This window comes from Tinamus guttatus, unplaced genomic scaffold, assembly GCF_059628265.1.
Source record: "Tinamus guttatus ecotype Peru unplaced genomic scaffold, ASM5962826v1 Tinamus_guttatus_pri_ptg000149l, whole genome shotgun sequence".
In the NCBI taxonomy this organism is placed as follows: Eukaryota; Metazoa; Chordata; class Aves; order Tinamiformes; family Tinamidae; genus Tinamus; species Tinamus guttatus.
The window spans coordinates 1,302,282-1,326,195 of record NW_028288683.1 but is presented as its reverse complement, the minus strand read 5'-3'; the positions used below and the strand labels follow the sequence as shown (position 1 = coordinate 1,326,195).

General features: G+C 45.1%; 1 protein-coding gene across 1 annotated transcript in view; it reads left to right on the top strand.

Moving 5' to 3' along the window:
• The first annotated feature begins 12,932 nt into the window (after positions 1–12,932).
• Positions 12,933–23,914, top strand: part of VCAN (versican) — a 105,098-nt gene continuing 94,116 nt past the window's right edge. Inside the window, exons 1-2 of the mRNA XM_088522107.1 lie at positions 12,933–13,305; positions 22,033–22,108. Of these exons, the coding sequence (XP_088378233.1) occupies positions 22,039–22,108 (70 nt within the window). The 5' untranslated portion in view covers positions 12,933–13,305; positions 22,033–22,038. The remainder of the gene's footprint in view (positions 13,306–22,032; positions 22,109–23,914) is intronic.

Below are 23,914 nucleotides of genomic sequence, written 5' to 3'. Positions count from 1 at the left end.
TGTGGGGAGCATATTTGAGATAGCTCTTTATTTTTACCTTTTATTTCTTTGCAATTATCTGTAAAAGAATGAGGCAAAGTTCTCCATAATGATCTCCTCCTCTTTTCCTCTTAAGATAAGAATCTGATTTACTTATTTTATTAGTGTGGTATCAACTCCATTCCTGCCATGCACACAAAGTGTCAGCAAGAAGTTTTAGCATGGAGCAATGGAAATAAAACCCTTTTCTTCCTCTGTTTGCCCTGTTCAGCTCTCCTCTCCTCAGTTTCACAGCTGGTTAATTTAATTAAGAGGAACAAGCATTGCCAAGAAGATATGTGCAGCATGGGTATTAACTCCCATGATTCTGTTTCCCTGGTGCTAATGGAAATGATTATGATTTCAGAAATGAAATTAGTGCTGCTTAATGCTTTTCAGACACAATCAGTTACTCTACAGCACTGGGAATTTGCAGAACAATCTGTGAAAATAGACATTGACAAGGCCTTAGATCCTGTTCTCCATCAGTGCCCTGAGATACTGTAAGCATCAATGTGTGGGAACTCAAACACAAATGAACAGTCAGGATTTTCTTGGCTTTTAAATCAAAATAGAAGGAGTGTTTGTCCAAGGAAAGGAGAGGCCCTAGAAGCAGATATGCTACACAGTCAAGAAAGACATGTATGAACAGAAGACATTAGGTAAACTTTGCAAAAAGAAGCAAAGTACATGAAAAGATTTTTCTGCTGTTGACAAGTACAGCGATAGGTTTACCAGGACTAATGAGGCTTTAGGCCTTCCATAAGCTCTGTATAGTCAGCACATCTTCTGGGGTCTCGTGATGCCAGCCTGCATCTGTACAACCCTCCCATGCGCACTGCAGTCCCACAGACTGTCCAGTCTGTGCAGCATCCACATCAGGGAATAAATCCCAATCTTTAAACACAGCTCCCTTCCAAGGGGATCATCAGTGTGAGAGCACTTGCCTTGGTCCTCTGATCACAAGCCGGAACATGCCTTTTCATGTCAACTGTGAATATTATAAATATAAGGGAAAAATGCTTTCACCTTTCAGCCATGCAGCATTTTGTATTGAACATTTGTTCTTTTTTTTTCCATCTTGTGTACCTGGATTGTGTATAAGAGAACAGTTGCAGTGAGTGCCATCAGCAACATAACTAGTATTTGTTAATAAGGCACTAAATGTATAGTACAGAAGGGTGTGCTGAAAGTCTTTAGTGTGATGTTGAAAGCCGCAAAATGAACTGGAATATGTTAGAAAGTTTTAAAAAGCATTAATCCTGAGGGATATTGAGTACTTGCAGAAACAATCCAACCCTCTGTGAAACTCAGTGAAATTACTGAAATATTGTAAGAACTAGAGGTGATCAGCAGAATTATACTAGATGAAGGATGTAATTAGAAACCACTCAGACTGTAATATCACCAAAAATTACAATATGCCTTTTAGTCAATGAACAAAATCCAGGGAAAAAAAAATACAAAAAAGCATTGTTCAAGACTTTCTTTTTATTACTTCAAGCTTATGAGAGTCTATTAAATAATTTCACAAATCTGAAATGAGACATTCCTCTTTGCTTTTGTAAATACGAGTACTTCTGTTAAACTGAACATCTCAAGGCACTCTGCAGAAACACAGATCTGCCAAATAAAGTCTTCATCCTTCTGTGATAGTAATCCACGAAATGTAGAGGAAGGTGACTCTGTACAAAAGGGTATGCAAGACACTGCAATGCTGAAGCTTCCAATTTTACCAAAGAACAGAATTAACAAAAATGGATGAATAAAAAAGAAAATGGTCCATGGGAGTGTGAAGGTATGAAGGGATGTATAGTTGATCACAGATGACACATTATAAATATATGTGTGTGCACATTAAAACTGTGTAAGTCTCCTCATACCCTTTTCCCATTTGCATCCCACATGCTTCCGCCAAGCCTCTCAAGAGGCTGTGTAAAAGAGCCCACTGTTTGTCAGAAACAGTGTCTGAGTTTTGGGAAAGCTACATTTCACTTATCTATCTGTCCTCCTATCCTTGCACCCAGATGCTTTCCAAATGACCAAGCTACATATCTACATACCATAACCAAAACTACATATCAGAATACATTCACTGAAAGCCTTACTGTCTGGAGCTGTAAGATTCAGCAAACCTTGTATGGGCTGCCCATGAGCCTGCTGGTAGATTTATGTTTTCAGATGGAAACTATAGAGCTCTTAGTTATGACTGGTTTTCTGCCAAAATCAGTTTGACCTAAACTAGACTTTATAGCAACTTAAAACATGAGGTGAAATGTCATATAAGCCACAGTGAAACCCCTTCAACCTTTTTTTTTTTTTTTTTTTTTTTTTTTTAAGGAACATGTACTGCCAAGCTTTCAAGCTCTCACGCAGTTTAAATTTGCTCTGTGTTTAAGGAGTGGCTAGAAGGCTCAAACTGGCTTTATTGTCTTTTCTTCACAGAATATTGGTTGAGTCTGATACCTCAGCTACATAGAAGAAATGAATGTTGAATTGGGGCTGAAAGTTGTCTGCTTTCAATAACAGGTACTATCTCTCAAGGAAAGGATCCAAGTTTACATACATGTAGGAGGTTGACAAGTTTCAACAAAACAAATGCAGAGGCAAAGAGCTCATTGTGAGATCTGAGCCTTTGAAAAAAAAACGAAATGAAATGAAACATAACAAACAAACAAACAAAAAACCCACAAAGGCAAGCTAAGCTGTAGAATATTCAGCAATCTTGTCGGAAAAAAAAAATGTATCTGAGCCTCAGTCTCTTTAGCCTATTGAAAAGAGTGGGCAGTGTTCATAAACAGCATCGGATGTTCAGTTTAATTGCAGGAAAATGTAAGAAGATCCCTGCCACCTAGTGGTAGGGATACCATTTCTCCCATTGCAGAAGCTCCAGCCTCAAGAGTGCAAGTTGCATTGCCAGAGCTTTCCACAAATACTGCATTTACTAAGTTTCTAGACTTTAGTCTGTTAGTAATTCTTTATCAAGTGCCAATGGGAATCATGGCAGCAGGCAAACGCAGGGGGCCTCCTAGTCTAATTTTGATGGGACAATAGAGTCCAGAGACCCAAGGTGGATATTCTTAGTATAGATGCATTCCTTTTAATTCTGTTTGGTTTGCCAAATAGGAATTCCTCTAGGAAACCCCAACAAAGAAGTGGATTAATGAGAACCCTAGCAGAGAGTGTTTGCTGTATAAGCAATTCTGAGCCTAAGTAAAGCAAGGGGCAAAGTCTGATCAGCGTTCAGTAACAAACTCAAATAAATTCTGACAGAAGTGGGTGAAAAATGCACCAGCTGCAAGTCAGCAAGAAAAGCTAACAACCCTCAAACACTAGGCTGCCTATTTTTATTAAAAAGTAAACAAAGAACAAAACAAATACTTATTTTTTCTGCCTTTTTCTGTCATCCCTCATGCATGGGAGGGTTGTTCTGCAGAGTTTGTTTTGACACTCCTCCTTCAGCAATGCTGTCTCCAAGCTCTTTCCATTTTGCGGCATTTCACCAACTCCTTCTCTGTTTGGCTACATCCAAGATAGATCGCTGCCGTGATCATACCCCAGCAGGCTTCAGAGTGCTTTTGCCTTGCCTCTGCCAGGTCGGTTTTCTGCCTCTGCTTTCCCAGTGGTGCACTAAGTTGAGTGAGCAAAGTCTGTCCGGGTGTCAACGCAAGAGGAACCCACCCACCAAAGGAACAAGCCAGAAGGTAGTCTACAAGAAGCAAACTTCCTCAACCCTATGAGTCTTCTCGTACCACCCCGTGGCCAAAATGGCCTCTCAGGTGGCTGACACCATCTTCAAGTGGTTAGCTGTCCACTACAAACTAAAATGTGTGATATTCTGGAATGCTGATAATATGGAATACACAGAAGCTGTGAAGGCAGTTCCTGGATAGCATTACTTTTGATTTCAGCAGTGACGTTTGCAAGCACAGCTTCCCTTATCTCCTGTGCATCTGTACCAGGAGAAGAAAAATATAGTGAGAAAGGAGACAATGAAACAGATGCTTCTTAAGTGGCTTGTCTTAGAATATTCTGTGCAATAATGCGGTTGAAGATAAAAGCAATAAAAATAAATAAATCCCCACTTAATCTGAGCAGTTCTGGATCACCTCTCATCCTTTGAAATGAAATACCGAGCAGGTGAGTTTATCTATGTTTATTTTACCACAATCTCCTTCATTTCTTGACTGACAAGGCCATTACTGATGGCAGGAGCAGCTGGAAGGACCCGTGGTGATTACAGAACTTCTGTACGGTAGGAGTTTTCTGGGAGCCCAAGAGGAGTCCACACCAAGGTTGCTGAGGCAGCCCCCGGCAGGAGAGCTCCTTATCTGTTCAGGAGCAGGTCACCATTCCTGTTTACAAGCTCAGCACCCAGAAGAGATAACACTAGGTGCTATCTAACCCCTTTGAGCATGGAAACGTCAACTGTTGGGGCCTTTGTGTTGAAAGTATGTGCCCAGTCAGATGTGTAGTCAAAGTAGAAGAGGGAACCTCGGCTGTGCTCCTGCGCCAGACAAATAACTTGGATAAGTTCATTGGCATGTAGGAGAGTCTTGTAAAGTTTGTGGTACTTTTGTGTGATTTTCTACTGAAAAGGGCTTTTTTTTTAAGTCCCTATAGCTAACATTATAAACACTAAAGCTACTCTCATTCTTCAATTCTGAGAGATCCTGTTCACCATGACAGTAGAAATCACTAAATATTTGCATATCAGAAAAGCTTTATTTTATCCTTAAGCAGCTACAGGATAGTAATGGAATGTGCCTTTGGGAGACAGCACTTGCTAGAGTGGCAGAAATTGCTGAGTAATATTTGCTTATAGTTTAGTCCTGCTGATACTTGCTGGTAACTGAGTCTAGGAACCGTGAAATAAGGACTTACCACTTGCCAGCTCTTTGAGCGGTTGGCAGCATTCCCCATTCTGTGTCTGTAGAGGCATGTTATTAGCAGTGCTTGATGCACAAGGTTCAAGGAAGGAGCTCATCTGGGAAGGTGTCTTCGTTGTTATATTTGCGTGGTATGACCGTTGGAGTTGGCATGGTAGCAGATTGTGGTGTCCTTGTGGTTTATGTTGAGGTATGTTCATGAAGACTATGTGTCAGCAATCATATATTTTGCTGAGAGCAAAATAAACTGCCCCAGAATATTCTACATTTGTTCCCATAGGAAGTGGAGGGTCTGTGACTGCAGATTTTCATGATGCACTGATGTTCCTACCAGAAAGGTCTCTGCTGAACCAAGCCTAGAGATGTTTGTAACTGCTATGTTACAAACCAGATGCCAAAGCTAGAACTTATACAAAAGAAGAGGCAGTATTGATTCTCTCCAATATTAACATTTGTCTGTTCTTCTATGGTTCCATCAGTTTTAGATTTTAAGTTCATTTTCTGTTTCTGGTGACTCCTATTTGATCACAATAGACCATCTTTGGTTCTCATCTCTTTCAGCCTCATTTTCACCTTCCTGGGCCTACTTACAGCATTTCTCAAGGACTTCTGTAGGCACTTTCTCCTTTCTCCTATCCTTTAGTTCCACTAGCAAATTTATCAGATTTCAGAGAGTTAATAGGCTGTGTTATTTATGCTTTGAGTGCTTAGGCATGGGCCTATAAGACAGGAAAACAGACAGCAATGATTTATTGTTTAGTTTTCATATCAAGGGATATGTCTATAAATATTTTTTTCACAACATAGTTTTCAGGAGGCATTTCAAAGTTAATAGGTTTTAACATATTTCTTTCCTTGTTTTTTTTTTTTTCCTTTGCAGTGTAGGAGTCTCCGGGATCACACAGGCCTTAAGAGGTACAAACCCAGATTCTTAGTCTACCAATCACGCTTTTTCCACTGCTGGCTCTGTGTCCAAAGGCTGCTGCAGAATTAGTTTCTGCAGGTCATCTTTGGAAGTCACAGCCTCACTCTGTATGACCAAAAGTAGATGTCTTGAGAAAGACGGAAAAGTGTTCTGTAAGTTTATCCTGTTAGCTGGATAGTTGGTCCTGAAGTTGTGTGTGATTGAAGAGTACGGCAGATTCTGAAGCAAGGGCAGTGTTCTGGGATGGCGTGGTACTGGATGCGTTCAGTCTCCAAAAGCTGTATCGCACATCCTGCAGATGTGCCTTCATAGGCTGAGCAATCATACATCAAAGCAGGAGGAGAGTTTTCTATCCTTCTCAATGCTTTGGAGACTAATTTTCCCGCATCTTTGTTGATAGAGTCTCATTATTGACAATTGCAGACTTTCCAAAGCATTGGAGCCCAAATCTGTACAAAACAGTAAAATTGCCTTATGAATTATGATTTTTTTTGTCTTTGGTTACTTTTATTTGTGCTCTGAGCCTTTAGAGTGAAACTGATTCCTATTCACAAAATTTTCTCTACTTTCCACAGAGACTCATGTATTTGTTTAAATACAAATGAGCTTCTTAAGTACTGCGTTTCCTGCTTTAAGACCATTTTTTTAAAAAAAGCATTAAAAATCACAGAACATTCAGCAAAGTGGGGTAGTTTTCAGTTTGGCAGGGACTCATCAGACAGGGGCAAGGGATAGAAGCTCTGCTGAGGAGTCAGCAGTGGCTGGATTTTTCAATGGATAGCAAAGCTGCTGGCTGAAGCCAAGACTCTGCCAGCCCTGCCTGCCTGCTCCACTTTGGAGAGAGACATTCCTAAAAGGAAAGGATGGAAATTTCTGTCTGCTGCTTCACCTGGCCTTTCCTCTCTTTTGTGTGGAAAATCTTAGCAAATACTCCAAAAATCTTCCAAGTTGCATGTTATATTTCAAGAGGTATTTGCCGAATCCTTTTGCCTTTTTATATGAGATTGTTTGTATATTCATCACAGAATCTTTTCCTTGCCATGTCAGAAAACTGACTGGTGAGAGGTATCTGGAATGGGCCTGACTCAAATCTGCAAACCTGCCTACACACTCTTTTTCTCAAGGTAAATTATGACTCTGATTTTCTTTGCCTGTAACTACTTCATGGTAAGACCTGTGCTAACAGCTACCAAAATGCCTGGCTATTTTATCTGCCAAAAGGACCTTCTTGGGAAGAAAGGTAGAGATTTTTTTGTGCATGATGGAGGACAAGGGAAAAAAAAAAAAAAGCAGAATCCCTTTTCTACTGTTTCTGTTTTGGGGGCCATCTTTCTTTGTTCCTCCTCATACAAGAATAACCTACTGTCTAGAACCAGTGGAATCAGTGGAATCTTTCTAATGACTTCAATTTTTTTTGGATTAAACTCATTGCAAATGTTTGTTATTGCTTTAGCCAAGGGATGAGAAGGCCTGGGGAAAAAAAAAAAAAAAAAAGAAAATGAGATTAGTCAAAAAAAAAATCTGTCTTAATCTGTTTGAAAAGCTTGCTCCGTCAATGTGGAGCCAGACCCGCGGAGTTTATTCTTTACACAATTGTGGTACCTTCATATCATTAAAAAAAAAAAAAAAAGGAGGTAGGGAGTTATGAAAAGCTCATTTCATTCAGTACCAGTAATTGAACAAAACCACATTTGATTATTCAGGATTACTTCTGCACTGAAACTTACGATGCAGCTACTGAATTATCAAAACAAAAATAATGTGTGTCCAGGATGAAGTTTATCAGAGGAAGTGCAAGACAGTAGGGATTAGCACAACACTTGACTATGGCTCAAACCACCCCGTACTGATAAGTTCCTTCCCTCGCACTTTCTTAGTGCTGTGTTCTGTCCTCATATGGATCAGCGTGGAGAAGGACCTCAGCACTGACCTGTTCACCCCGATGGCTCCTCCCCAAAATTACAAAGCAAGTATTCTTTAAGGAATTGGTTCTGGCTGCATAGAGCCGATCTGCTTAAGGTGAAGACAGAACTTGGTACTTTTGCTTACGCTGGACAGAACCAAATGGCATCAGTTTTCCTGATTTCAGTGAGACCAGCTGTGGAAGGAGAGCCACCCTGCATATGTAAAAATATCCCGAATTGGCCCTTTGCCTTCAGAGTAGAGGAATTAGAACAGAATAAGATGTTAAAATGTGGGAGAAAAATGTTTTTCTGTCACAAGGTTCTTCGCCATAGGCAAGTGCCGCTGAAAGCCTTGGTGTCCTGGCCCTCCTTCTGATAAACTGTGCTGGAAGCTGACTATCTTTGTTTAGATAATGCGGTGTCTGCATCATTACAGTTAATGCAGAAATAATGCCTAACTGTCAATTGTGGTTTGTTCTTTTACCAAATGAAACACACTATTCATGGTTTTTCATAGCTTAGTGCTGTCTCCTCCACTGCAGAAACACAGAGTAAAAGTAGGTGGAGAAGGGTTTTGCCACAAAAGAAACATTGACATAAGCAGTGAAGTGTTTCATTTGAGAAAGGGTTGTACATGCTATCATTTCAACTGCTGCTAAGGTTGACTACTTTTAAGAGTTTTAATTTGTCTGTAAAAATGCGTTTGGCTTGAAACATAGGAAAGAGAATGACTGAGAAAAGCTTTTCTTCAATACAGAATCTGAGAACTTGCAGAAGGCTATTGTTCTGAATGGTTTTGTGGTTTTTGGAAACATACTTAATTGTAGATAACTGACTCACATTAGAATCACATACATTCTTATAGCTTTAAGAGGAAAACTGGAGGGATGGATTAATTTTCATCCCAGCTGGCATGGCACCTCAGGTTGTAAGTAGAAGGCAATGGGAAGTTAGACCTTTAGAGCTAGTAGGCCAAATAGAATAACTTCACAAGGATCTCCAATTTGCCTGAACTGACCTTAGCATTGCTGGCATCCAAATTACATGAATTATTTCCATCACTTTTAAGGCTTTTCACTCACAGCAGTTCAGGAGGAAAAGGAGAGGGATAAAAAAAAAAAAAAGAGAAAGTGATAGTAAAACCACAGAAGTTGGCTCCACAGAACTTACACCAGGTAAATGCATTTTTCTTCAGTTGACTATGTTTCTGACTCTTAGCCTTAATATTCTTTCAAGGGATGGAAAGCCTTTTCTCCACAGATGCTCAGTTTGACATCTGCACATTGGCCATTGCCTTGATCTAATTAATTTCAGATATTTCAGAAACAATGGTTTCTCATAAAGAACCATTTAAGGTCTGTGTTTCACATGTAAAATAATAACCATTGTTGGGTCAGCAAACATAAAACCTGTGCTTAAAAAGTCTGTAATGAAAATAATATTTTTCATCATCTCAGGACTATGATGTAACTAATAGGATATTTTTCCTCTCAAACAATATTGCTTTAGGATTGAGACAAAGCCCAAACATTTTCCTGTTGTTGGTGGTGGTGGGGGGGTGTTCACAGAAGTCTGAACATCTGAAAACAATGATTTATCATGGGAGATATTTGGAAGCCTATGCAAAGGTTTACTATTTCTACTCTGCCTAAGCTATTTACAGGGAGAAATGTTCAACATCCACGGTAAATCAGACAGTGTTTCGGGCCTCAGACAATGAGGAAGTTTGCATGATCTTGCTGAGAGGAGAGAAAGATTTGCTTTCTAGGTGATTTCTGGTTCATTGCAGCAATGATAGCTCTCATGGTAAAAGGAGAGCATTAAATAAAGCACGAAGGGGAGAAAAGTAAGATTTTAGAGGTCTGTTTTTTCTAGTCTGATTAGCTCCTCACCTTCCCCGATGCTTCTCACCATTCTTAAAAACCCTGAGGGGCTCTAGCGTAAACCAGCCTCCTTCCTCTAGTGTTTTCTTTTCTTCTGGGCTTGACGAGCCTTTGGATGACTTCCCTTCCCCGTCTGCCCCCCGCCCCAGCCCCACGTTTCTTGCGCACCGCGCAAGCCGGGCTGGCTGGCGCTGCCTGCTCCCCGCTGCTACCTCCGCTCCCCGCGTGTGCCTTTGTGTCCCGAGGGGAGAGCCGGTGGCTGGGAGGTCTCCCTCCTCCTCCTCCTCCTCCTCAGAAACAAGCTTCTCCCCGCGCTTCAAGGAAGGGCATAAAAGGCGCTCCCGGGGGCTGCGCGCTCCTTTGTGCGGCCGCCGCTGCGTCCCCAGCGCCTCCCTCCTCCCGGCGCTCCCAGGCCCCCGGAAAGACGGGAGAGCGCGGAGGGAGCGCGGGGGCAGCTGCGGGGCCCGGAGGCTCCGCGGGGTCGCCGGGAGCCGCCGCCGGTCCCGCGTGGAGCGGAACCGGGTCCCGCGGGAGGGCAGGAGGAGGGGAAGGGGCGGTTTCGGCAGTCTGCGCTTCTTCCCCGCGCTATGAATGAACGTCTGCTCGCCCGGGTCCCATCAGGGCTCCGGCACTTGGTGCCGCGGGCAGGACTTTTCTTTAAAACTCATCGCTTTTCCCTCCCGTGGCGGAAAAAAAAAAAAAAAAAAAAAAAAAAGGGATAGAAGCAAGCGCATCCGAGGCCGTTCCACGCTCCCTTAGCTCTGTGGTTTAACCTGTCGTTGCTTCTTGGCTGTGCCGCTTGGCAAAGATAGAGTAACGCCCTTCACCCCTTGCCAAACTCTACTCATTTCCCCTCCTCTGGGGAGGCTGGCAGGAGCAGCCCTGTGCCTGGGCCCCCAGGCACAGGGATGCCCCAAGGTGGGGGGCATCTGCACCTTTGCCACCTTGGCTATTCCTGCTTGCTCCTGTGGTGTCCAGAGATGTGAGAACAAGCTTGTGCTCCAGCCCACAGGTGCCAGCTCTACAGGGGAATTAAGATCTTCTCAGGGATAGAGAGAGGAGGAATTCAATGACTTTTCTTCACTTCCTTAGCCAGGAGCAAACACTCAATCTTCTGTGGCTTCATGTCAAGAGGTGATGGAGAAGCAAGACCAGGGCTGTAGAGCTGGCTTCTACTTTGACTGTTAAAAATCACCCCTGTCCTGCCTGAGGCCAACATACACAAGCAGAACAAGTGGAGACAAAGCTGGAAAGATGTCAGGGGTGGCAGGACTGGAGGGGACATCTGAACTAGTGTAAGTTTGACCTTGATGCCTGATCATTTGGCAGTTCCTCATTCATTCTGCAGAGCTCCTGGAGGTTGAATTGGAAAGGTGGAGAACACAGTGCCATTGGCTGCTCCCTGCTCCCCTCTCTTGTGGCCTAGGGTTGTGGTAGGAGGCCCATGACATTGTCCAAGAGCTGCAGAAAAGGGAATGGGTGATGGCCATGGCCTTGGCGCTGACACAAAGGAGAAGATCCATCCAAGAGAGCTGCAAACTGCGCATGTGTCTTCGAAGGATTTGGTCTGCAGCCCATAGGCCTGTGGTGAGAGGAGCACTATGTGTGTAGTGCATATCCCCTTATGTCATGGAGAGCTGTGGTGGGGGGGCTGCTCTGAACCAATGCTTAAGAAATTCAAAGTTCAATTTTCTGCCTTAATCACAACATTGTGCAGAGGAAGTGCGCATGGCTTCAGAGGAAGGGTGGCTAGGCAGGGAGGGCCAGGCTCACACGGAGGGGGGGAAGCAGAGAGCAGCTCTGCCCTCCCCACCCCCCATGGCTCAAAAATGAACTGTAATGCTTTTGTGTGAAACTTCTTGCATTAAAAAAGCCTCAAAATATGCAGCACTTTATAGCACACATTTTAAAGCATCGAGTTACATTTCTGTCAACTCGTTCACGGCATGATGTTTCAGGATTTAAAAAGCCTGCAAGCCAACGTTCCTGCTCCAGGCTGCTTGCACAGGGCACAATGCAAGGGCTGAGCGTGATGATTTGCGCCCAGTGCTGAGGGGCTGCTGTGGCCAAATATAGCCTTTGCTCGCATAAGAGAAGGGATTAGCCACTCTTAAAGCCCATGGTAGTGAGTAATTATGGATTTACCCTATTTAAGGAGGAAAGAGCAACAAGCCAAATCTCTGGAGGCGAGATAAGGATTTGATCCTTGCAGTCCTGCTTTGGGCCCATGGCTCAGGCGAATGTGAGCTGGGTGAAGCCCCCAGGTCTCTGTCTCCCCCTGCTTGGCTGCAATTTCCTCTACCTCTCACTTCTCCAGTTTGGCGCTGAAGGCTGTGTTGGGAAATGTTCTGGGCTCGTTTCAAACTCTCTGTCAGCAAAACTCCAGGGATACAGGAGCTGGAACAATAATAGTGAGAGGCACTGAAGGAAACCCCCTCCTGCATCTTCCTAGCGTTTGCGCCTGAGGCTGCCAGAAACGTGCCCAGATCAGACACACCTATGTCTTCAGGCTCTTCTTTGCTGGGCCTGGATTTACACCTTCTGAAGGGAGGAGAACGTGGCACGCGCTCCTCTGGGAGCGAGCGTGCCAAGGCACAGCTGCTTGCCAGGATTTTGTGCCTGCTGAAGGGTGCCTCTGTCACACAGCAGGATAGGTACATCCTGGGAAAGGAGTTGCATGTGAAACAGGGGCCGAGCTTTAATTGGTGAGAGTCCCTTGTAGAAGGGTGGGTTAGAGTTCTGCTCATGACTTCATCTCCAAGGGTTTTGGATGCAAGCACAGCCTCTAATCTCAATAAAGAAAGAAAAGCGGCTGGAGATGCGTAAAGCTAGGGTGGAGAAGCTTGGCTTGGGAGGCTGTAGATGTGAGACTGCCTGTGAATTGGCACAGTTGGAGGAAGTTTGGAACAATTACCAATATATTCTTTTATTACAACCTCCGCTGAGATGGGAGGAGGAAAAGGGGGGGGGGGGGGGAGAGGATTTCAGGCCCACTCACTTTCCCCATTTAGCTGGCTTTGGGAGCCAGAGCAGAGGAGGTCTCTCCATTCTCTTCCCAGTTAATTATTTAATTAGGGAACAATGTTTCTTTCACACTTTCCCGAGGGCTGATGCCTGCGCGCCGAGCGGCGCAGCCCGAGCCGCTCTCCGCCGCCGCCGCAGCGCGGCTCTGAGGCGGCTTCTGGGCCGCTCCGGACCGGGGCCGGGTCGGGGGGCGGCGGCGGGGCCGGGGGCGGTCGCGCTGCTCCCCCCGCGCCGGGCGGGCCCGGGAGCGCCCGCCGAGGCAGGCGCTGGGGGCTCTCCTGCGCCGAGCAGCTGCGGGAGCTTTGCAATTGCAAGGAGGCTCTTGAAGAGCCTCTGAACCCTCCTCTCCCCGAGCCAGCGCCCCTCCTCTGCAGCGCTGACGGTACAACGATATAATAATGATGGGTGGCGGAGGCTCGCATTTGAACTTGTAGGCGAGCTCCTTTTGCCCACAGCTCAGCGCAGGAGCTCGGAGTCAGGTGCTCGCCTGTGGGGAGGGAGGAGAGAGCGAGCTCTGGGAGAAGGGGAGACCCCGGAACCAGCATCTCCTCCCAGCACTAACAAGGGGATTTACTCTTTCATGCGGCCACTGGGATCTCTGGACTAGCCTAGCACCACGTTGTGATTTTTTTTGCAATCTCTGCAACACACTACCTTTTAAGGTAACTATATTCTTTTAATGCTTTTCTTTTTCCTTGCCAATAAGCACCTAGTGTAAGATTTAAGATTTAAAGCGATTGTTTTGCTGTTGGTACCTGTAAACAAAGAGTTGAACTGCAGACCTTCAGGGAGAGAGAAGGAATATCAGTGATTGGGGAATTTAAGCAACCTGGGTAAGTTCAACAACACGCGGGGAGGGAGAGGAGAAGGGATTCTCTGGGACCTACAAAAATCTCGTTGTGCAAAGAGGAGAACAAAGAAAACTAGGAAATAGAAGACTTCGGGGGTGGAAGCGCTGACAGAAGTCTCCGCATTGGTTGTTTGAATGGATGGGAAGGTAGAGCTGCACCTTGGTGTGCGATGGGACTCAGGAGGGAGAAAGGAAGCAGCTATTTTGCACGGGTATTAAATGCACAAAAGCACTGTAAAATCATGTAGCAGGAGCGGCAAGAAGGTCTGAAGACCCCCCCCCCCCCCCCCCCTTTTCACATTTGGAAAAGTGTATGCTCACTCTCCTCTGGTGTTATGGTGTTTTGTGCTTCCCCCATCCTTTTTTTTTTTTTTTTTTTTTTTTTTTTTTTCCTCTCCTCTCTCCATCCTCCTCTCCTTTCCCTCCCTTTCTCCTCCCCGATGTTCCTGGAAAGCTGTTCCCAGGGCAGAGCGAGGCAGTGGGACTGCGAGACTCAGACAAGCATCCCTCCAGGGGAGACAGAAAGCAGGCGTCCTTTGAGCCACATTTTCATGCTAAAAGGGAGGCGGTGGGCGAGGAGGAGGATCACAAGGTCAGCGGAGCAAAACGCCCCCCTTTTACACCCGCGAGCAGCTTCTCGGGGGGCACTGCTTTCCCCCCTCCGCTCGCTCCTTGGGGTCCCTCCTTTGTGTTACAAAGAAAGTGAGAGCGTCGTGAAAGGATCCCAGGGAGTTTCGGCGGCGGGAAAAGAAGAAGAGAGAGGGGAGAGAGGGGGGAGGAAAAAAAAAAAAAAAAAAAAAAAGGCGGGAGCCCCTTCGGCGGAGAAGCCCGAGCCGCTCCGGCGGCTCCGGCCTAACTTGGTCGCACAAAGCGGTGCGGGGCTTCCGTGCCGCCCCCCTGGTCCCGCGGCTACCTGGGGAGCTGCCCGCCCGCCCGCCGGGCGCGCAAGGTCTGGCCAGGGGGGCTTCCCTTTTGTTGCAAAGAGGTGACGGGGGGCGCTTAATCCGTTCGCCGTTGAAACGTGTTGCAGAAATCTGGCCCAGGACAGGGAGGCTTTAAATATTCTTTTTCTTTCTTTTTTTGGGGGGGAAAAAAAGAAAAGACTGAAAGAAAGGAGTTTCATTCCAAAAAATGAGTAAGACTTGGCAGATCTGAAACAAAGTCGAGTCAAATATAGGGATGGGTGGCTTTTACTGTGAAGCGTGTTGCCGGGGAAGGGAGAAGTCGGTGGCTGCAACGTAAGAATGCATATGTATGTATATAATATATATATATATATAGTTCTCCTAGGAGCCTTGTGCCTGGGCTGCTGGGGAGTCTCGGAGCGGGGCAGCGCGCGGAGGTTCCCTGCGCTCGGGCGGGCTCCGGCGCCGCAACTCGCGCGCCTCCAGCCTGCGACTTATTACTCAAGCGAACTGAAGAACGTGTCCAGATTTCTGTAAATGTCAGGGTGTGGGACGCGCGTCTTGACACAATGCAAACGCGAGGGGAAAAACCTATGTCATCGCTGGAAGCGGCGGCTCCGCGGACGCAGCTGCTGCACGCGCGCCGTGCGCCGGGGCAGGCGCGGGGGCTTCCGCGGGGCTTGCGCGGGGCCGGGCGGAGCGGAGCGCGGCCGCCGCCCCCGCGCGCTGTCGAGGAACGGGGCGGCGGGCGGAGGCCGGGCGCCCCCTGCCGGCGGCGGGAGGGGGCGCGGGGCCCGGGCCGGCGGAGGGGGGAGGCAGGAGCGCAGGCCGCGGGGCCCGTGCGCGGCAGCCGTGGGGCGTTTGGGGGGCAGGGGGCCTGCTGCGGGGACACAGGGTGTGTGGGGCACGGGCAGGGGTGCAGGGCTCACGTGAGGGGCGCAGGGGATGCCCTGGGTGGCATAGCGGGGCTTGGGGCCGCAGGGAGATGCTCCTGAAGGAACACGGGCTGAAAGCCCCGTCAGGGATGCTGGGCTCAGCCAAGAGGGTTGAGGGGCAGCTGAAGGGGACATGGCACCTCTGATGGATGCAGGGCTCAACCAAAGGGCTTGGGGCCAATGGAAGAGTCCAGTTCAGAGGTGGGGGGACATGGGGCCCAATGGAGGGGCAAGGGGGTAGCATGGATGGTGAATGAGCTGGGACTTGCATGTGGCAGTGTGGACTGGTGCTCCCTGGTCCTTAGCTTTCAGGCATCATGTTGCTCTTGGGATCTTCTGCCAGCAGCCACAGGAAACTTGCTTCTCAGAGAGCAAGATGAAAGTATATGCCTACAGCATGTAGTGTGCTGGATGATAACTGCAGGGGAGGCTGGGGACCACAGGTACAGACCACCTCTGAGGCTTTGCTTGGTTCCTCGTGCAGGGCTGGGCTCTGCTCCCACGTGTGCACAGCTGGCTGTGGGACTGGTGGTAGCGCACGAGCTGGTGAAGTTACTACATGCATTGTGAGGCTGCGCGTGGTGCTATTCTGAACATGTCACAACCATTTCTAATTAATGAGGGAAATACCTGATCTAGTTGTAATAACACCTATACAGGAGGGAAAAAAAAAAACTAAGCTTTTAGCTTTCCTAAGTGCTTTGTAGAGGCAGAAGAACAGTCATGCTAATGTCTTCAATATGTGTTGCGTACGTAACTCTTCACAAATGTCCTTGCACGTGTATTGTGTGTGTGTTTATTCGAGGGCCTTAAGTTCCCTGCCCATAGTGCAAATATAATCAGTTCAACTGGCCTCAGAGCACTGAAGCTGGAAGCCTCTGTCAGATGTGCTGATGACCCCATTGGCCTCATGCTGCACTCTTTGCTCCTAGGGTAGTTGTGGCATTGTGGCCTGTGGATTGTAAATGCCCCAAGCTGTGTTTAAATCAGTTCTGTGCTTGCAGCGTATGCAGCTGCATCAGTGCTCTTTGGATGAGCCTACTCCTTGGGCAGGAGGGTGCTCTACTGCTCTGCTTGGTAGCTGTAGGCGTGGTGTTTCCTGTCCCACAAAGTTGGATGGATAGAAGAAAGGCAGTAAAGGGGTCTCCATTGATTTTACCCTTTCTTGGGACAAGAGCTCTGATACTTTCTGCTTTTTCTCACCCAGTTTTCCTTCTCATTTCCCCCTGCTGTTACTCTCACATTCTTCTTGCCATCATGGCCACAGCAATGACATAGGTGAGAGGCAGATGGGGAAAGGAAGGGCAGGAATACCCAGAGGAAGCTCAGCAGGAGGCAGGAGAATGGTGCTTGTGCCACAGACAGGACTGGGATGGGCACAAGGTATGGGTGACCTGCAGGCACATGGGGTTGTGGACCCTGCTGCAGGCTCTACCTGAGGCGCTTTTCTGTTGTGTCCCAGTGAGGCTGCTTCCGCGTCCAGAGCAGCTTCTGGCATAAATTATTGCTGGCCGGGAGAGGGGGATGTTCTAGCGCAGCAGCCTCCCTGTAGCTGCCAGAGCCAGCGAGGGTTGCCAGAACATGCTGTGCTCTGGTCACTCTCCCATCTGCGCCTCTGCTCATGCTTGGGGCTGGAGGCAGCTCTGCCGGCCTGTTGTGACTCCAGCACCAGGGGACTCCTGCAGACCCTGCTGGCTGCTGGTGTGGGAAGCGGTGAGGAGAGGTTAGGGCAGAGGCCCTCAAGACCCTTATGGCCTTGTGCCCTATTGCAGGAGGCAACTTTGCATTGCCAGTGATGAATCAGATACAGGCCAAGCCAACCAAGTGGCAGCACAGTGAACTAATTAATCACATGGCAGAAACGTGGTGAAACAGGCTAAGTTAATTAAACAGAGCTTATGGTTAAGTTAATACATGTGAGCAATTAACAGTCAGCTGGCACAAAAGGATCAAAGGATGGCAAAAGAAAACGCAGACTGTGTGTGTTTGAGAAAGTATAGCAGCTCCAAAAGTTTCAACCAGAGTCAGAAGGCAGCGAGAGAAGTGCTACATCTGGGATAGGTCAGTTCTAGCTTGCCTGGTTTTCACTGGAAGGTTGTGTAATTTACTGTTTTATCCATTAGTAGGAGCAGTAACCTTAATTCACTTCTCTAGTGCCAGATTTTCTTTGGGATATTTTTTTTTTTCAGTTATTATGAACCTTAAATTTACTGTATAGGCAGAAAGGGGAGATGGGCAGAGCCTTTTTTTTTTTTTTTTTTACTCAAGTAATGTGTCCAGCTTTCCCAATATAACTGTAGGACGTGTCATTATGACATTTTGCTATGACCTGAAAAGTTCCAACCTCTTATGACAGTGTCACTTCTATGAAAGTAGCTAATTTCTTACTTTTCCAACTTCAGGAGAAAAAGTTTTGGATAGTAGATGCTACATGGATAATTCACTTTCTTAACCTGAAATTTCCAAAAGGCGTAGAGAGGGAGAGACATGATATTCTCCCATCTGGTTAAATTAAAATTGCATTGGTATGACATCAAGCCTTCATTGTAAGTTAAACACAAGCTGGAATGTGATCAGAACTTATTGCTCATACAAATTCTTGCTTAGCTACTACTTTTGTAAGGCAAAGCAGCACTGCCTGTAAAAATGGGAACTGTATTCTCTTCCCCCAAAAGAACACATTTTCATCCTTACTGCTGCTTTTCAAAGATGTGAAGTTTACCAGGGACTTGGCATCTTTCAATTAAAAGACACTGTGCCCAGTGTAGATCTGTTTGTATGAAGTAGCTGCTAGTAAACTGGATCAGTCTGATTGGAAACCAGCCAGCAGGCAACCCAAGTTTGGCCACATAAAGTAAGATTTTTATTTTATTTTGTTTTAATAGATGGTGGAAATTAAACACTTACTCAAGTCTTGTAGTCCTGAGTTGGCAGGGTTTCCTTATGGTATCCATACTGTTATGGCTTTTTTTACTCCAGGCATAGTCACACCAAGTGGGGAGAGAAAAGAAAAAAAAAATGGGGATGTGGAAAAAGGTGTGTTTAGAAAACTTTTGGCTAATTACTGGCTGTGGACTGAGCAGAGGTTTCTAAATTGTAGAGTGCAGGGATGGGAAATGCAAACCAGCACTAGAGCAGGGATTTCATTTATTTTTCAGAAAGCTACAATGCAGCAGTGTCAGCTGCAGTCTGGGTTAGTCAGCACCAGGAGAGGAGATGGGAATAATCACATTGGGATTAATTAAAGTCGCCTGGGAGTGTGGGCAGCACTGATTGGGATGCTGGGGACTAGCAGTAAACACTCTTGCCAGTAACTCCTAAAGAATATTGCTGATGCTGCATTTGAAGAGTTTTGCTTTCCAGCTCTAGACTGGCTGCCCTTTGGGGTCATGTTAGGTAGTGCTCATTCTGGCTGCTGTAGTGGAACAGCGCTCTGTAACCTGCAGCTTAGCTGGATCCCACTGAGGACCTGGGTGTCAAAACCCTCATGCTTGAGTGTTGCCTGGGAGTCATACCCATGGACTTAAGGGGCGAGGATTGAAGCAACATCTTTCATCACTTTAAAAAGCACCTCCAGGGAGAGAAGGTGTAGAAAAAGAAGCCATAGATACTCTGTTCTGTACCGATGGCTGATATCAGCTAGGCTTCATCACTCATAGGATGCCTTGCAGATTATTCAGTTGTCCTTCTGTTTTCATGGGCTGCCATTGCATTTTTTCATGTTTAGTGCCTGCAAGCTGCTGCTGACTTCTTCATATGGTTCCTCAAATTGTATTTGGAGTTCAGTCACTGATATGGTGTCTGATACGCTCTGTGTGTGTGTGTGTGTGTGTGTGTGTGTGCGCGCAAGCTGTAAAGGAATGGGAAGATGAGGTCCTGCCTTGAGCTTCAATGCAACTGGCGCTGCTAGTTCTCATAGCCCTTGTATGCAGTAGCATTGGTGGAATTACCTAGGTGTGGAACTAGTTGCACCATCTAGGAGTGTGAAGGACTACCCATCGGTGTGTGGTGAGTATGTAGGTACTGCTTGTCAGAGCCTGCCCCAGAGCCTTGGATCACCAGTCCTGTTGTGTGGTAGTTCTGAGCAGGCTGCTCTCTTATGTTCAAGAGTGCCTCTCTACAATCTGAGGTGTCTTAAAAATTTTTGAAACTTTCAACAATTAAAGGATACATCCTGGATTATCACAGCTTGCTCAAGAGAGCATTTATGCCAAACACCAGTTAGGTGAAAGCATTTTCACACCGACTGACACTCGCTTTTGCCACTCTTGTGAGTAGGGTGAAAAGTAAAAGGTCACGAAATAATCCTTGCCCTTCAGGATTGTCCATTAGAAACTATTAATCTGAGGCCTCCAAAGAGACTACTGATGTTTCCTTAGCCTTCCTGTCCCTGTTTGACTTGAAAGCCTGTTGGCTTTCTTCCCCCCAAAGGAAATGCCGTGGAATGGAAGGTGTAGAGCAACATGTAAATTGTGCTGTTTAAGTGCAGCATGCCCATTTTCAAGGAAAAACAAATCCTTTATTCTTTTTCTCTGTGAACTTCTTTTGTTTGTTGTATGAGAAACCAAGGTTGCCTTCTGGGGGAGGAGGGAGATAAAGAGTATGGGAAAATATGAAAAGCTAAGCTTGTAAACAATTTATTCTTCACTATTTTGTTTGTTGATGAGCCAATGGGTGACACATAGGAAACACATGGACAGAATATTTCAAAAGAAGGTCGGGAGCCACAGCGGTCTCATCAAGGCCAGAACTTTAGCACTATCTTGAAGGCAGGTCAACTATTTGCTGTGTTTGAGGGTGTCAAATTCTGCAGCACTTCTATTTTGTGCCTTTTTAGAGTGGAGGAGCTAGTTTGTAGTAATTTCTGTGAGTTATGTTTCACAGTGGTCTCAGGATATGAGGGCTGGTTGAAGTGCCTTCTAGTTTGTGCACATGCATAGACTTAAACTGACCTCTTATTTCCTGAGATGTAGTAATTGCGGTCATTTCATGAGTATCTAAGCAAACACAACTGCTCTATTTGAAAAGTGGTCTACTGCTTTCAGATGAACTCTTGATGCCTGCAGCTCTTTCTGTGTAACCTTTCCACTCCTGACTGCCTTCCCTGATAAATTTCTGAGGACTACAATCACTGTCTAGATTTTTAAAGTTACTTATTAAATGGATGGTTTTGTTTTATCCGTGTTCAGCCATGCTTGTATAAGTAGGGGAAAGATGAAAGACCGTTTGGGTGTTGTTGGAGGATGTGTGTTAGTCTTCAAAAATGTTAGAGGAGACTAGGACTCAACACGAATTAAGTCTAAGATATCAGTTCTTGTTTAGGATTTGGTCATAAAAAGTGCAAATTCCATGGAGCTGGAGTTGCAAAAGAAGTGATATCACATCATAATCTCAGGACACTTGAATGGCTGAAGCAAAGATAGGGCATCTTTGGCAAAGGGCGGTCAGCTGCATGCAAAGCAGCTGGGCTCTTTCCCCACACGCCCTGGGAACAGATTGCAGCATACAGTGTAGCTAGCCAACTCTGGCCATCATCATACAGGGGAATGAAGCACTCTTGGGTTTCCAGTACTTTTGGATGGGAATTCTGAACTGTTACGCTGTTATGTTAGAGCTGGGATGCTTTCGTGTTAGAGATTGCCTCATTGTAAAGGCTTGGTTTGAGATATTTTGCCTCCTTTCTGAGCCATTTAGCTATTACAGGGTGGACCCAAATTTGCATAGACTCTTGAGAAGTTTGGGCTATAGCTGAAGGATGTGTAGAGGACTTCCTTGAGTTTGAATGTATGACCAGTAGTTTTCTGAGTTTGTTACTTTGTATGCATTAGTTTGGCTGTCATGTTCAATATAATCTGTGAAGTTTTGTGGTTGTATTAGTTATTGTTTTAGCCCTAAAACATGATGTGGAAATATTAAGCATTAAAATGCTCATGTGTAAAATTCTAAAATATGTAATACAAGTTTTATAGTTGTAATATAGCTGTATATCTAGTAAATCTCAGTTTCAAGATTCCCAATAGCAGTTAAACTGTAATATGTCTGGGATTGAGAAGAAAAATGTTGGGTTGGGTTACTAGCTGAAGCAAAGAGCGCAGGTAGTATATTTTGAGAGCAGTATTGGGAAATCTGGAGTTTTTGTGATAAAACCGTTTCAACAGCAGTGTTTCACAAACTGTTGTTGAAAGCTATTTCTTATAATTGATGAATATATCGTCCATGAAGAGAGACCATTATGAAGCCATTATAATGGCTGACATTTATGGGAATTGTTATGCTTTTTTAGTGCACCACTTAAATTTCCGTATTAGCTCATGTTCAATGCATTAACTAGGAAGTGGAATAAAAATTACAATATGCTATTATGAACACACTTTTCAGTTGGAGCACAGCAACCTCAGAAGGAGGTGAGGAGCACACACAAAGGGGATTGACAAGTCTGAATATCGCTTGAGAATTGGTAATCTGAAATTCATCTATGAATCTGTGTTAAATATGTCCCAATTGTCATTATAACAAATCTCCGTCATAAAATGTGTGGGGAAGTCTTGAAAACAGGAATCCTTGGGCAGCATGTTTGCAGATGGAAAGCATCATGAGTTTATTCTAATATCAATGACAGTTATTGAGGTACTGAGTTATAGCACTTGACAAGGCCATGGTGGAATGCCTTTGACTAACTCATTTTTTCTTTATCTGTAGGTCAAGATGTTGTTAAATATAAAAAGTATCTTATGGATGTGCTCTACATTAGTTGTAACACATATGCTTCCTAAAGGTAAGTCTCTCACATAAAGAATTATTTATTAAAATTCATTTTACTGACAATGGAAGGCATCATGGATCAATTTGTAGCATGTATCCCAAGATACAGGAGATCCAAGATACAGGTTTCTGGTCTTGTCTTTGCTATTACTTTCTGCAGTATTGTGTATCCAAGTTTGCTTTTATGTTTTCTTCTTTGCTTTACTAATTTACGTAGAGGACTGTGGTGAGGGTGCTTCTGCAATATCCATATGTGTCCATCTGTTGTCTCATAAGGTCTTAAGTGACACTGTAGGTCAAATAATGAAATGCCATTGGATTACATTGTGTAAAGTAACTTAGATTCTCTTCTCCAATTTTTCAAGAATAGAATTTTAATTCTGTAACCTGTGCTTGTGAAGTGCTTGACCTGTGGGTCAGATGAGTCTTATACCTTCATTTTTCATGGATTGAGGAAGAGCTTTGCCTCAAGAGATGAGGAGAGGGCTTCCAGGAGGGGTAACTGTAGCAGAGGGCAAACCCTGTCCACGGGAGCTTCAGCCTCGCATTCTGGAGGAGGCAAGGAGTGATGCCTGTGGCCTGGCTTTTGGGAGCAAGAGCAGATGCTCTATGTATGTATATCGCTCCTGTATATCTTGCCACAGCACTCTTTTGGATTTATAGGACACATGCTCTTCCGTAGTTCCTACTCTCTATATTCTGGAGTGGGCAGTGACAACCCCTTTGTTGATGGTGGCAGACTTGTGTGGTTTGAGTGATCTTCAAGATATTGAGAAGGGGCAGTTTCCAGGCTGTTGGAGCCTGGAGCAGTGTTGCATTAAGGCAGATGCAAGTGTTAGGCTTGTGTGATAAGGAGGAGCATTTCTGTTATGACTCATTTAAAATCTTATGTTTACTTAGGGTATAACTTCATGGACACTATAACCTCACAGACATTACTTCTCCTTCTCTATCCCCTACTGCTAGTTTTCATGCTTTCCTTTGTACTGACACTAGTATTTATGTAGGTATATGGTCAGCTGGATGAGGTAAATACACTGTCTGAAAGACAATCTATTACATTTTTAAAGGTTACTCTTTAGCTAGGTTAGATCTTTGATCTGACTCTCCACTCGCAAAAATGTTAGTGCTGGCAGAAGTAGGGAATGGGGAACTCATCACTGAAAGTAGGGTAGAGTGGGACTGAGCCTTGTAGTGGTAGAAGATGAGTCTGCACCTCTAACTAACCACTAATTATTTACTCTGCCTTTCATGATTTACTGTGCCATGAGCCTCTAAAATGGCTCATGTGGTCTCTAGAGTGAATTTTTTTGGTAAATAGGCAAGTACATACCAGGATGTTTGTATGACAATGCTGGTTAGAGGTTCTCAAAAATAGTAGTCCGGGTTCTGACTAGTCCTTGTTTGCCTGGATCTTTGAGGAAGAAGGTAGAAAGAGCTCCTAAGAATACATGGTGAAGACTGTGGCTTTTATTTTTGAAGTTAGGGGCTGTTCTTTTGTCTGACATTCTTAAACATGCTCAAAGCATGTCCATGATGAGGAGAACAAAGATGATAAAACATTTTATTAAAAAAAATATAGACTTGATTATATCCTTGTATTTTCAGAAATATCAGCTAGTTCGTGTATTGCTGGTTTTGAGCAGGAATATTACAGGATCACTGAAAGCTTTTCCAATGCAGCTGTTTACTTTAGCTGAATAAAAAAATCCTATCTTTGTGTCTAGAAGAGCTGGACAAGGATTTCTGAAGCTTCAACTTTCTTCTTTATAAATTCTCAATTGGAATACAAACCTGAAGCCTTGGAATCTTTCATGAA